This window comes from Lagenorhynchus albirostris, chromosome 9 (assembly GCF_949774975.1).
Source record: "Lagenorhynchus albirostris chromosome 9, mLagAlb1.1, whole genome shotgun sequence".
Lineage (NCBI taxonomy): Eukaryota > Metazoa > Chordata > Mammalia > Artiodactyla > Delphinidae > Lagenorhynchus > Lagenorhynchus albirostris.
The window spans coordinates 104,121,007-104,136,385 of NC_083103.1; the positions used below are offsets into that span (position 1 = coordinate 104,121,007).

The 15,379-nt window shown below is 44.5% G+C and overlaps 1 protein-coding gene across 1 annotated transcript in view; it reads right to left on the minus strand.

Moving 5' to 3' along the window:
* Positions 1-15,379, minus strand: part of PRDM10 (PR/SET domain 10) — an 85,502-nt gene continuing 70,123 nt past the window's right edge. Inside the window, exons 14-22 of the mRNA XM_060160791.1 lie at positions 14,845-15,024; positions 13,908-14,018; positions 12,697-12,897; positions 11,915-12,058; positions 11,057-11,227; positions 9,689-9,829; positions 7,286-7,454; positions 3,597-3,700; positions 1-873 (exon numbers count right to left, since the gene is read on the minus strand). Coding sequence (XP_060016774.1) covers positions 676-873; positions 3,597-3,700; positions 7,286-7,454; positions 9,689-9,829; positions 11,057-11,227; positions 11,915-12,058; positions 12,697-12,897; positions 13,908-14,018; positions 14,845-15,024 — 1,419 coding nt within the window. The 3' untranslated portion in view covers positions 1-675. The remainder of the gene's footprint in view (positions 874-3,596; positions 3,701-7,285; positions 7,455-9,688; positions 9,830-11,056; positions 11,228-11,914; positions 12,059-12,696; positions 12,898-13,907; positions 14,019-14,844; positions 15,025-15,379) is intronic.

Below are 15,379 nucleotides of genomic sequence, written 5' to 3' on the forward strand. Positions count from 1 at the left end.
TGAGGGCCAGGGTCTGTGGAAAGCACTACCAATAGCCCAACAACGGTTTTCCAAAAAAGGCAAGTTTTTAAAAAATCAGCAATAAGAAAAATTTAGGTAACAGTTTTTCCTTCAGACCATCACTGATGAAACCTTTGCTTCATCATTTTAATTTTCATATTCAATGGGCTCCCTTTGTTAAGTTACTGAGAATGCAAACTCACAAGATGAAGCAGTTATGACCTAACACACGCCCATAAAATGCACCTTCGCCTTTGGTGCCATGGCTTGGAATCAACAAGTCCAGTGGCCATGGACTTGGCACATCCTTTATCCACCTTTGGTACAAACACAATACACTGCTTAATATTTCCACAAAGGAAAAGTAAGGCTTATCTATGGGTTAAAAAACCAACTCAAGAGCAAGGCAAGGTTTCTCTGTCTTGAAATCTACTTTCCCCTGAAAGATCTCCATTCCTTGGCAGAAACTCCTAGGGTTTGAAGAGTCCATTTGGTAAAGATGACCTTGATAAAATAAGCCCCAGTGTATGTATAAGCGTCAAAACTGTGACTTCCAAACTCTTGAGTGATAAATCTTAAAAAAGAGTTCTAAGTGTCAGAAGCTTCCAGATGTTCCAGACATATGAATAAGAAAAGACATGATGTGACTGTTTGATTCTGGCTCAAGGATGGAAGTTAAGGTTTAGTGATGTGCACTTCGCTGCTCCCATTCCCGTTGGTGGTGGTTGTAATGATGTACTGGGTGGGCTGTTGGCTGGTGGTCTGGGGGTCCAAGTCACCATGTGCAGTTGGCTGAACCTGGACTCCACCAGTGAGAGCAGAAGCTTGCTTTTCCTCCAATTCTGATTGACTTTCTGATAGCACATAATGACCCTAGAGGGGGAAGAAAAAGATCTTTAGAAATCTGAGGGCTAAAGTGGGGGGTAGAGTTATGGGGGCACGGTGGGGAGAAGGAATATGCAAAGAAATGTTACATGGGGAACCAAACTAGGTGCCTATGGGAGATGCTTTGCCTAATTCCTTTAGAGAAGTAGACTACAGAGGTAACTTAAGGGAGCACCTTGGTCGTACCAAATGATACAGTGAGGAACTTCAGGGACAGAAATTTGCATCATGATGGTAACCTACCTGGCAAAGGAAACGTGCTATGGTATTGTCCCTGAGAATTTAGAAATTCATAAAATAAGGTGACTATCTGTCAATTAATGTTTAAGATTAATACAAAATGGATCAAAGGAGAGATATTTAAATTCTCCTTAAAGAGGCAGAATGATGCCCAAGTCAAGATCAGTGGTTCCCAGACTTCAGAATTTCAAAGACCAGCAAAATTGAAGTAAGAATAAATGTTCCCAAATTTTATTTTGCCAAGTAAAATCATTTTTTAAATGCTACTGTCAAATGAGGGACATTTTAACACTCAAAAGCATAGGAAGAACACAATCTTAGAATAAAAGTCTTTTGCACTGAATAAATTTAACTTTATGAAAACATACGTTGTCTTAATTTTTCTTCATTTTCCCTCTGATCATGAAAAAAACATATCCATAGACCTGCAGCTAACTCTGTCCCTACATTAACATTTTTAAAGAAAGAATGTGTCTGTAAGAGGGAGAATTGGTCAGCTACACAGGCTGAGAAAAAAAGAAGTCACAGAGGAAGACTCTGGCAGCATCCTTTCCAAGCACTGTCCAGGGAGCAAGCCACAGCCAAATACCCATTTGATTTATCGAGGGCCATATGTTCTGAGTCCACACTCATCAAGCCACTCTTTGATCAGGATTTGGTTTCCTGTGTGGGTCCTTCTCTAGCAGGAGGGAGCTGGTTCTCAACCAAGGGTCCATGGACACCTAGGCCGTTCACAGGTAGGCTTCAGAGAATCTATAAACAAAACTGTACGTCAGATTTGTATGTATACTGTGGCAGATGGAAGGGAACATCCTTGGCTATATAATCGGTTTCCCAAGTGGGTTCCTGGCCAAGAAAAGGTAGAGTCAGTGAGTCCCCACAAAGAGCAAAAAATTTCACTGATCATGCCAATGAGACTATTCCATTTTATATTAGTTATTGTTTCCATTGACAATAGTGTTACTCTGGATTTATACATCTCTCCTAAGTCTAGTTAATGTGAATTCATGTGCTGAGAAATGGGTGAGCTCTCAGTGTGCTTTGAAAAATAAATAAATAAATCCGGTTTCTGAGGCCACTAGACTACCCTGCTACTCTTTGAGGCCTCTTGGGAAATAGTCTTCCCCTGGGAACACCTCAATATCCCTAGTCACTTAAGAGTATTTTTCTTAATTTACACACTCTGTCTTGCAGAGGCAGGCCAGAAGAAACCAGTGAAGATAAAAACAGAGGTAGCAGATATAATCAACATTGACAACATTGGCAGGCCAGAGGAAACCAGTGAAGATAAAAACAGAGGTAGCAGATATAATCAACATTGACTGGTTTCAACACTGAAACCAGTGAAGATAAAAACAGAGGTAGCAGATATAATCAACATTGGCAGGCCAGAAGAAACCAGTGAAGATAAAAACAGAGGTAGCAGATATAATCAACATTGAGGACCAATAGTCACAAAGACTCATATACTTTCTAAGAAGCATATTAAAAAGATGATTATCTACATGTATATATATGTATATGGATCTAGGAGGTTCATTATAGTTATTAATTGAATAGATCTTTATTGAGAATTTGCTATAGCCCAGCCTCCTGTGCAACAGCACTGAAGATAAAGAGATAAAGACAAAGACCTAGGTTTCAAGGAATTAATTGCCTACTGGGAAAAGATAGTAAACGAATAATTAAAATAAACTGTGCTACCCCTATGTTCATAGCAGCACTATTCACAATAACCAAGACATGGAAACAACCTAAATGTCCATAGACAGAGGAATGGATGGAGAAGATGTGGTACATATATACAATGGAATACTACTCAGCCATAAAAAAGAATGAAATAATGCCATTTGCAGCAACATGGATGCAACTAGAGATTATCATACTAAGTAAGTCAGAAAGAGAAAGACAAATAGCATATGATATCACTTACATGTGGAAACTAAAATATGGCACAAACGAACCTATCTACAAAACAGAAACAGACTGACAGATGTAGAGAACAGACTTGTGGTTGCCAAGGGGGCTGGGGAGGGAGAGAGACAGACTGAGAGTTTGGGGTTAGCAGATGCAAACTATCACATTTAGAATGGAGAAACAACAAGGTTCTTCTGTATAGCACAGGGAACTATATCTAACCTCCTGGGATAAACCATAACAGAAAAGAATATTTTAAAAAATACAGAAGTTTTTAATGTAAAAAAGAATGTATATATACGTAAAATTGAGTCACTTTGCTGTATAGCTGAGATTGGCACACCATTGTATATCAACTACACTTCAAAGAAAAAAGTAAAAAAGAAATAAAATTAAAAAAAAAATAAACTGTGCTATAATATAGCACCACAAGAAATTATAGGAATACAGGGGGGTGCCTCTAACTCAGATGTGAAGAGTTTGGGAGAAGATGGGGGAGGGCGAGGGTGGTGCAGCGTGGGGAACAGGAAAACCCTCCAAGCAGCACAGCTTACTGGAGTCACCGCCTTCACTTGGCCAGTGGTGACCGGAGTTGCCACGCCACTGTCTGTAATCACAAACTGACCCGGAGGGAGCGTCATCATCTGAATCTCCGATGCTGAAAAACAGGAAGGAACCATAGTTCAGTGGTCTCAGATTTTCATTCAAGTTGTAGAAACAAATACCTAACCAGTGACCATATTCCCTACTGAGTCACTTTCCATGGATTTGCCTGCTCTGAGAGTCTTATGTTGATATGATTTCTTGATACAGCGAAAGCACCTCTGCTTAAGAATTGATCACATGAGGCTAGTAGAGAGTTACCGAATGTCGGAAACAATCAATGCATCTCCTTCAAGTGTGGCTTCTGAATATCCAGAAAGACAAATATTCAAAAATTTTCAAACCTTGAGAGAAGTTACAAAGATTCACCTGTTAGCTCAATATTTTCATCTTTTACAGTCACGTTGGATTACTGGCACAATGTATCCACTATTGCCTAGCAATCACAACTTAGTCTAACAGGAATTTTACTCCACTACCGTGTGATTAAAGCTAATTAAAAACAGAGTTCACCCTAGCACCCCGTTGACAGCCTCTAAATCACATCCTCTACTCAAAGGAACCAGGACTTCTTGGGAAAATGGCTGATTCCAAACCTGGGTCAGAAATGTACAAGGTGAGCATGGAATCTGGTGTCATACCAGCGTGTAAGACCCTATAAAAGACTGCAGAGTCATGTGGGAAAGATACAGAAAGGTGTTCCCACTAGCCAAAGATGGGATAATCTGAGCATCAACAAGGATAATGACTGCAATGGGTTTATTTATTTATTTATTTATTTAATATTTGGCTGTGTTGGGTCTTTGTTACTGTGCACGGGCTTTTGCTAGTTGCTGCGAGCGGGGGCTACTCTTCGTTGCGGTGCACGGGCTTCTCATTGCAGTGGTTTCTCTTGTTGCGAAGCACAGGCTCTAGGCGCACAGGCTTCAGTAGTTGTGGCTCGCGGGCTCTAGAGCACAGGTTCAGTAGTTGTGGCGCACGGGCTTAGTTGCTCCGCGGTATGTGGGATCTTCCCGGACCAGGGCTCGAACCCCTGTCCCCTGCACTGGCAGGTGGATTCTTAACCACTGCGCCACCAGGGAAGCCCTGACTACAGTGGTTTGAAACACATCCAGTGGGTTGAAATTCATAAGTACCCAGCAATACTAAAACACACATGCCCGGCATTGGTCACCTTGGATAATACTAGGAAACAACTCATTATTTTGAAAACTGCTAAATAAAGGAGATGGGCCGAGTATTTAAAGCATCTATTCTGCTGTTCCTGTACAAATTGTACCTCAGAGTAACCTGATGGTTAAGGTAAAATTGTTTTCGTTATGGAAGTTTTCTAGCAATAAGTGTATAAAGAATGATAGAATATGACAACTTTGCAATCCCTACTGAAATAGTGGAGCAAAGGAAAAAGACAGAAAAGCATTATGTGCCTCCCGATGGAACTAGACAACCAACAGCTATGGAGTGTTTTGGGGGAAAAAAACTGAACCTGAATCTGATCAAGCCTCTAGGTTTAACTGCCCATCTATAGGAAATAAAAGGGACAGAGGAAATTTTAAATGACAATACAGGTATGTCAACAGCAAAATCCAGAATGTGGGGAACTCTACAAACAAATGACCCAGTTTCTTCAACATGTTAATTGCAACTTAAAAGAGAGAAGAACACATGTATTAAAAGAAACTCAAAAGGTAAAATCGATTGCAATGTATGGCCCTTATTTGGAACCCAATTTGAAAAACCAGCTATTAAAAAGATATTTATGGGACTTCCACAATGGTGCAGTGGTTAAGACTCCACACTCCCAATGCAGGGGGCCTGGGTTCAATCCCTGGTCAGGGAACTAGATCCCACATGCCGCAACTAAGAGTTTGCATGCCACAACTAAGACCCAGCACGACCAAATAAACAAATAAATAAAATATTTTTTAAAAAAAGACATTTATGAGACAATCACAGAAATATGAACACTGGATATTTGATGGTATTAAAGAATTACTGTAATTTATTTTTAGGTGTGATAACGACACTTAGAGTTGTGGGGTTTTTAAAAAAAAATTTATGGATGAAATGGTATGAATTATTATATAGTTGGAGGACTGGGAGAGGATGACAGCATGTACATATCAGATGAGACTGGCCATGATAACTGCTGAAGCTGGATAATGGGTACAGGCGCGCTCATTATACTGTTCTATTTTGTGTGTGTGTGTGTGTGTGTGTGTGTGTATACACACACACACACACACACACACACACACACACATTTTTTTGGCCGTGCCGCGCAACTTGCAGGATCTTAGTTCCCCCCCAGGTATTGAACCCAGGCCCTCAGCAGTGAAAGCATGGACTCCTAACAACTGGACCGCCAGGGAATTCCCTATTTTTGTATATTTTAAACTTTTTTCCTAATAAAAATTTTCAGATTGTTTCATCAAGTTAGAATGCTAGTTCTTACTATTGTTACAGTGGCTGTCAGCATCATTTCCACGTTCCTCTCATAGGAATTAAACTGAGTATAAATGTCTATTTACCAGGATTCTACTGGGATTTATCATGAGGAGGAGTCCTTCCCTGACAGAAACTAGACTCAGCTCTCATTGTGACCACCAATATTTAGGAGAATAGATGGTAAAGATAACTAAATGGTAGCCTTTGAGCCTGGTCTCCACAACCAGATCTATATAACACAGCCAAAGACCAGTCACAGCAGAGATGGACCCAAAAGAAGAAATCAGTGGTAGGAGAGAGATCAACACAGCCCTTATTCCTCCTAGCTCCTACTATTGAGCTCTAACTGTTACTGTTTCTCCCAGATCTTCAATGATAAGGGTCTCAAACTTTTCAGCTCATACCCAAGGCTGTTGTCCTCACCAAGGTTTTTTACGTGTTTGACCTTTGGCAGTCAGGCTAAACTGCTTCTGGTAGCACTAACCTCAGGGTTTTGAAATCAGCTACTCATATATCTGTCTCCAAGAGATCATCGTCTCTGTGAGCCCATGACTATCTCGTTAGGAGGGGCAGCACAGTGGGCTGGTTTACAGTGTAAACTCTGGAGCCAGACTGCCTGGGTTCCAGGCCTCTGTTTAGTAGCTATGTTCCTTGGATGAGTTGCACGGCGTCTAAATTGTCTAATCTGTAAAATGCAAGTAACGATTGTACTTTCCTAGGAGGTTGTTGTGAATACTGGATGTGATATAGATGCAGTTTAGAATCATTCCTGGCACATGGTCAGAGCCTGATGAACGTTAGCTAACATTATTATTGTGCTGTGTTACTTACACGAATGTCAGTATTCATCTTTCGTACATGCAGGGTCTAGCCCAGTGATTTTCAGTAAATATTGGTGGAAGAGGTGAATCATGACCTCATACCCTCAATCCACCTACTCTATTACTTAAACCACCTGCCTACACTTCCTCCAGCAATATTCCTGACGTCTTGGAAAAATGTCATTTCAGGGTGGCCCTGAATCAGATGCCGCCTTGAATTGTGCCATGACACTCACTGAAGTACAGGTTCTGCAGAGTGTAGAAAATGGCCAACGATCCTTTAAGCCATAAAATGGATGATAAAGCTGATGAAATTCCTCCCCGTGGCTGCCGGTTCCCCACCCGCACCCAGGAGGGCCACCCTCACTTACAGTAGCCACGGAAGGAATTCCAGGCATTGGGGAGGTACGTGTGCTGGACCGTGGTGCTCTGGGGCTGCTGCTGGAGGGCCTGGCCCTGCGAGGAGCTGCCTGCAACCTGGGAGGGGCTGAGCCCCTGCTGAGACTGCTGCGGGGAGGGGCTCAGCGGCTGCCCTGCCACCTCGAGAGAAAAGAGACCAGGATGCGTTAAAGTGTCAACTAGCCACTGAAGAGAGTACATCGTGATCATGAGGACTGTAACACTGAAGGGAGCACTGCTAAACTAGTGATATTTTAAAAAAGAACAGAAGTAATGACAAGCAATCATAACTAGGAAATCCTAGTTTCCAAAGGATTATCTACAAGGGTATCCAAAAACTTAATTTCCATATGCTTGTTATAAAAGTAAATGAATGAAAGTATAATTATCTTCATTACATTAAAAAAAACCCTGAGAAGCCCAATAACTTGCCGGTGTCACAAAGCTAACCTGTAACACAAACTGAAGTAGAATCCGGAAGTCAGAATCCCCATTGATGTGCACTGGATACTCCCCCAGTTAGTGGAGATAAACACGGGGATACATCCCACCCACAGGATAAAGCCCCCGCCCCACTATCTATCTGCCATTCAGGCCCTCCACACTCCAGCTCCGGTGCTGTTTCCAAACACCATCTCCTGTCACTAACCTACACAGTCTTTACAAATACACCACAATTTCCCACCTCTGTGTCTTTACTCACAGTGAGAGTGTGGTCAGCTCATAATGCCTCCCCAGCTACCATATCAAAATCATACCCCTCCTTCGAGACCTAATTCAAACACCACTTCTACAAAATTGTCCTTGATTCCCTGCTAAACACCGTCTTTCCCTCACCTGTACTCCGCTAACCTAATGGCACATCCACGTGGTCCTCAGACCCAGGCAAGAGGGACCCCTGCAGGGATCTTGGCTGGCCCTTCTCCAGCTGTGCCCTTCTCACGTGAGGCCTCACAGACCTTGGAAATGGCCCTGCACCCACTTCTGGGACCCACACAAGTCTCTTCCCTAGGCTTGGCCTCCTGCAGGGGTCCTGTCTCCTGGATGTGGCCCCTCTCACGGTATTCGGGCACCTGGGACCAAAGGGGTGGCCGTGGATCACCATTTGCAGGGGTGTGGATGGAGCTGAGACACGTGGGATGGGGTGTCCACATGGTACACAGGCCCTGTGAGTGCAGGAAGGAGCCTGAGTGAGGAGAAAGGGGAAGCAGGCTTGGGGACGGCTGTCCCTGGGCCACCTCATCCTGACAAGGAACTGAGTCTGTCCTGGCCCTCCAGCCTTGGGTTCCTTTGAGAAACTTAGAAGTGTGAAGCTAGTGGGCGTGGGAAACTCACGGCCCCTTGTGGATAGAGGCTGCCTGTCCTGGGCTGGGAGAAGTCACCAGAAACCTTACTGGGGGGTGGAGAGGAGGGGCGATCAGATGTCAGGCCTCCCCCCACCCCCCAATAAATAGGAAGGCAGAGAAAGTGCATGTTTATCCTATGGATTCCACAGCAATTGGAGCCAGCAAAAGAGAGAGAGACATCCTTTCTCCTCCATTCCTCCCACCCATACCGGGCCGCTGCCAGTGCCAACCATGTGTTTGGCAGAAAAATGCATTTAATTTTGAATTGGCACTATCCATGTTATTTAGTAGCCATTGTTACTTTATGTATATTTTTCAATTTTATCATTATTAAAGTACCTATGTCAAGCAGGGAAGACAGAACATGTTTATTTAATGATTTGTGAACTTGATTGAAACATTTAACTACTCAGGATGGTGGTATGCAGGCCTTCATTTGTGCTGTGGAACCTGGGAATGTCAGGGGTGGGTCTACAGGCATCCTTTACGGCTCAGATACCTTCATTTCATGCCCTATTTACTTATATATAGGTGTTATATCCCTACTAGACTCTAAGCTCCTTGAGGGCAAGACCTAGAAAAGTTTCCTGCAAAGAGTAAGAATTTAATAAACATTTTTGAATGGATGTAACTCTGTGATCTCAATGATAGTCTCTATCACACAAACACAGTAATACTCCACAAAGTCACTGTTCCAAAATTATAGAAACAGCCTAGCAATTGCCGACTGTCATACAGCCATTTAGAACAGGAAGCAAAGGCCAATGTTGTCTCTACGAGATCAGAGCCCAGGGCTCCATCTGGACAGGGGAAGCTAAGCACTTAATGGAAGTGCATCCCTAATACCAACAGAAAAATTGGAGGCAGAGGTGAGACTCTTTAAAGGCCCGCAAAATAATGATATCATTTCCATAGTCAAGGAGACCAGGTGTGAAGATTGCATGTCTTGGCTCTTAGTACATCTTCAGGGTCCCTGAGGCCACATGAACCTGAGACTAGTCCCTGGAGCAGTCAGTGGGAGCAGCGTACCTGGGAGGCGGGCGCGGCCGGGGCGGGGGGCTCCGTGACCTGGATGTGTTGCACCTGGATGGCATGCTGTGTGTAGGTCTGAGGGTCGTGGAGCTGGGCGACGTCCACCGTGGACTGCTGGGACTGGTGAGGGGAAGTGGCCTGCGGGAGGAGAAACCCAGACCCACGCTGATTAAGGTTAAAGGAAAGCCTTCCAGAGAAAAGGTGTAGCTAAAACAACACCCCAGCAGCAGAACAGGCAGGGCTTCAGAGCCGGGGCTCACTCCCGGAGGGCCCACACCGGGGCCAAGCTGCCAAGCGTCAGGGAAAAAAATAGTTTTAAAAATTATGCTTATTAACCATAAGACAGTAACGAGATTTCATTCTGGAAGAGGAGGAGATGAGGGAATATAGCTCCTAATAAGAAGCTGACTGAGAAGCTCTCAGGAATCAAAAATCTTTTTTCCCTTAAGTTTCAATTAATTTTAATGGCCTACCCTTTATCAGTTAAAAGAGATCAAAGGAGAAAATTCGCTTTCAGCTTGTCACACTTAACCACTAAAACAGTGGTTCCTAACCTTTTATGTATCACAGACAACTGAGAATCTGATGAAAGTGCAGACCCTTTTTCTAAAATAATGTACATATATATCATAATTTACAGACTTCAGGGATTCATAGATTCCTCCAAAGCCTAAAATTAAGAACGCTCCTATTAAAAAAAAAAAAAGATAAAGAATAGTCAATGACAGTGGCAACTTCCTCTTTCCTGCTTTCATATTAGTTTTAAATTTTCAGAGTCCAATTTATTTCAAAGCAAAACATTTGTTTATGTGTGCCTTGAGTACATTTCCTTAGTATAATTCAATGAAACAATAGTTCTGGGAGGACTTTTTTCTTTTAGCTCCTGAATCAGTAAGAATGAGGTATTAATTACCTTGTAGAAGGAACAGTTATAACTTGCTACTAATAAGGTACTAAGCGACATTCAAAATTCACAATTATTCCTTACAACCTCCAGCTGACAGACGTCATTTGATGCCTGGGTAGGGGCTGATCAAACGGGCTCCTCACCAAGTAGTCCACCTGGGTGGCCAGGGTAAGGGTTCAGAAGAGGCTCAGTGCTGGCCTGCAGGAGGGCAGGATAGTGGTATACACTGGAGCCGAAAATCTCTGGATACTGTTGACAGAAATCTCTTACACTGCGGAGTCCAGAGCCCTCGACAGCCAGGGCTTTACAAACGCCTTAGACTCCAAGCTGACATGCACAGTATGTAGGGCCCAGCCCCAGCTCTGAGAATTAGGTGTTTTAGCTGACCCCAGCTGCTGTGTTGGCTGGTGGCCATATGGCATTCACGCAGGTAAAGAGAAATAAACGCAGGACAGTACCGGGGCCACCTGCACCACTTGAAGCTGTATGTGCTGAGGCTGCTGTAGCCCAGATGTAGACTGCGACACGGGAATGTACTGGATTCTCTGGTAGTCCCCTTGCGGCGTTCGGTAATCCGTCGTTAAGGTCTGGGACAGTTCCGTCATAGCCTGGGTTAGCAAGTCTGTTGTCTGCAAAAATCACAAAAAAGCACATCAGCTGATAACACTGCTGCTTGTGGCTATTTCAGTGCTCTGAAATCCTACAAACAGTTGGTTTGTCTAACTGGTGGGATCATGGGACCGCAAATGAGCCCTGAGCTCGGATAGAAAAATATCCAGAGTTAAGAAGGTGTTGGAAGATTACCTACATACCTCTAGCTGTCTGTCTGTGTCAGGCCCAGGGAGTTACCCCGGAGGTTCTGACAATCTTTTTTTTTTTTTTTGCTGTACGCGGGCCTCTCACTGTTGCGGCCTCTCCCATTGCGGAGCACAGGCTCCGGACGCGCAGGCTCAGCGGCCATGGCTCACGGGCCCAGCCGCTCCGCGGCACGTGGGATCTTCCCGGACCGGGGCACGAACCCGCGTCCCCTGCATCGGCAGGCGGGCTCTCAAGCACTGCGCCACCAGGGAGGCCCAGTTCTGACAACCTTGCAGTGAACAAGCAGCACTGAGAATTTCCTGCTACTCCTTTTACAGAGAGCTTTGGAAAGCACCGACTGGGAGACCCCATCGTTAAGCATCACGCCTGGTATAGAACCCTGAAGGGCGGTGGGCTACATGTGCAGCCAATTAAATACCAAGACAGACATGGCCTTGGCACTGAAGCTGTGATGGGCAGCAGAGGACAGGAGTCGCTCTTACCGGTCACACACTTACCACCACCGTCTCTCCGGTAGCACTGTCTGTAGTTAAAACAGCTGGAGCCGCACTGATCACGGCTGTTGTCAGAGGCGTGTGTATGGTGTTGGGTAGCTGGGCGTACTCCGGATGCTTCTTTCGAATGTGCTGTACCATCTTGGTCTGAAAAGTGATGGCGAAAACCAAGAAGAATTACTAGAATAGGTTATTTTCGATCTTTCTCAAATGCAAGCCCTCCAATGGTTCCTATAGTCCTTCATGTTATGTTTAAAAGAAAAAAAAAAGAGTAACACTGGCTCTGCCTGCCCTCCCTGAAGCGGGACAATGGTATGAAAGGGAAAAAAGAAGACGCTGGAAAGAAAGTAAAGACTCGTGTGACCCCCCACGCTATCAGGCAAGCATCCCCTGATCCCACCAATACCTGCAGCAATCAATGACTGCATTCCCCCACAGCAACAATGACCCCCTTCTCAAGAACCATCATTTAAGTTCTTATGTAGTGCTGCTGCAAGCCTGAGCTCATAAACCACGAGCAGGGAATATTGAAATCGGAGCCCCACCTCGGGCCAAGGGCAAAGGAAACCATTCAAGTGCTCAGATGGTACTAATTCCCGGGAAAGTCCACTGTATTCCCTTCCCGTTCTGTGCTACGCTCCCTGTTCTCAGGAAGCAGCTCCTTTAGCACCCCCATCAACTCAGAAGACGCCATCACGGCATCTGGATAAGTACCATCTTCTCTTAAGCAATGTTCCCTTAAACCATGACCTTGGTTCCGACATGGTCCAAAGCCTTCCCCGTACCTTGCTGCTGTACTGTTTGGAGCAGTGAGGGCAGCACACGGGCGGGGTAGCTATAGTGCCCGTGAGCTGGGTGTGGGTGCTCAGCATGGGGTCTGGTTCTCCAGGGCCGGCGGGACGAAGTTTCCGAATGCTTGGTGGGAGCTCAGCCCCAGGATGGTTCTTCAGAATATGGGCTTTTCGCTTACTGGCACTTTTATAAACCTGCAAATTCAAAAGCTTTGCCATGGAAGCAGTGTATACGTCCACCTTCTTGCTTAAGGCAATCTAACAATTTCATCACGAGGAAATGAGAGAAAGTATTCACGTAGTCCAAAATAAAATATATTAACAGATATGCTGAAGGATAATGGGGATATAACATAAATCAGAATAACGTAAGAACATAACATAGATATGTGAGGCATCTGCCTTGAATTTATACATCTAAGATAGGAATAGTAAAAACACCTTTACCTTTACCCTGAAGTTTAAGAGGTGAATATACAGTCATAGAAACAATTTCTTTCAAGGCCAGTTCACCCTTTAGTCTTTCTGTGAAAGCTCTCATGTGATGTACATACATAGTTGACTACTAGATGCCAAAGAATCTTCCAAAATGGCAAGTCTAATAGCAACTAGAACCTGTAGTGGTGAATCTGTGCTTAAAAAATGTTTCTTACTTTTAAGTTGACACTACTTATGCACAGCCTATAACTGATACGGCTGACATCGTATAAGGAGACAATATTACAATGAAACAATACATGTATATTCTATTCCTGTGTTTTTTGTAACTATGCAAAAATCAAGAATGGAATAGTACAAACAGAGTATTCCACCACCAGACTTTTTCACATCCTACTCAATCTCCTAGAAATCCAAAATCTACTCTGTATTTTACAAGTAGGATGACAAACACGCTCATTTTAGAGCTTAGGAATTTAAAATGAATGCATATACCAAGCTCTTGGTAATAAGCCTCTTCTTTAACGGCAAGAATCACAGAGAGAAGGAACAAGAAAAACAGAGCTCACTAATTCTTAAGAAAAAAATTTTGGCTTAAAATGAGGCTGTACTCCTAGCCCTTTCTTTTCTGAATGGAAGACTACTGAGAGACAGGGAACCATCTGTTAAGAGGAACTGCAAGATCCTAGTATATATATACATGCAGACAAGCTGGCCCTGAGCGGGGCTCCCACACAGGTATCCTCCTATGGACAGTTTCCTTTTACCTTATCACAATACTGACAAAAGTAGTCACGGTTGGGCTTTATGATGGGTAGAGTTAACTCTGGCACCTCTTCTATCTTCATGTCTGGGTGCCTCTTTGATAAGTGATTTACCTAAAAGGAAAAAAAAAGCAAATGAGAAGAAGAGACCCCGTGACCAGCAGACGCTGAACAAATACCTCCGATACCGAGTGCAAGCAGCTGAAACTCTCTGAAGCGACACCCCAAAACATGAGGCCTTTGGCCAGAACCGGCACTGCCAGGACCCTCTGACACCGACGCATTAACAGGAGTTAACAGTAATTCCGCAAATCACTGAAGGTGAATTGGGCTGCTGTGGATTCCACCGATAGCCTTTGACTGAAAGAGCTGCTGGTGGAAAAATGGAAAATCACGCTAGCAGGAATTTCTTTCAAGAATTCTCCTGATGCAAGTCTCTCCATTATTCAGCGCCCTGGCCTTACCGAGGACGTTGAATGAGACACAGATACATTCTGCAAAAACTGTCATCAGGGCCCAATGAGTTGAGAGCGGAGACCCGGCCCTCCCGGTGCTTCAGCTAACCCGGTTCGCATACCCTGCCTTGGCGGAAAGTTCCCTTCTATTGCTGTGTCATATCTGGAACAACTGGTGTGGGGGGGCTGCAAGGCAACGACCCCGCCAGAGAGTACGTTCGGGAACACAGAAGAGAACAGGAAGAGGAGAGCAGAGCCGGAGAGGGGCAAAGCAAAGCAAACCAAGCAATGAAAAGTGATCAACAGACCTCTTCCAAGAAACACCGGAAATGAACCATGGCAAAGGCAGCAAGGGGTGACCAGGGGGGAGAGAAGCCCCAGGCTGGGAACTGTTCGCCTCCGCTTTGTCCCTGGCCAGGGACGAAACCCAGTGACAGGTTTAGTGCAGACTACTGTGCCATTGCGGTCCGGAGCCTGGCACTGACCAGCATGCCTCGTCTCCGGAAGCCCATCATGCACAGGCGGCACTTGAACGTGAAGCTGTCGTAGTCAGTGGACGTGATGCGCGGCTTGAACGTCTTGGAGCGGCTGATGCGGTCAGCTTTCTTGGCCTCCCTCTCAGGGTTGTGCATCCTCTGCATGTGTTCCCGTAGTTTGTCTTTTCGCTGTTTAGAGAGGATTTTTGAGAAGGCAGAGGGGTGGGGAGTGGGAGTAGAAGATTTTTAATTGAAGGGGTAAAAAAAAAAATCAATACAAGTTAGCAGTAACGCAACCCACCAGACTACACCCGAGGACACGGCAACCCTGGCTGGGAATTACTCTGTTCGCTAGCAAGTAAGTGCATTCCAATGAGCCTTGCTTGAAAATGACCATCCAGTTTGAAAACTACACAATGATTTTTGAGAAGAAAGGTTTTGCATTTATGTAGAAGTGATCAAAGGGCACATGGAATAAGTTTGGTATTAAGAACTACAAGACAGGGACTTCCCTAGCAGTCCAGCGGTTAAGATTCCACACTTC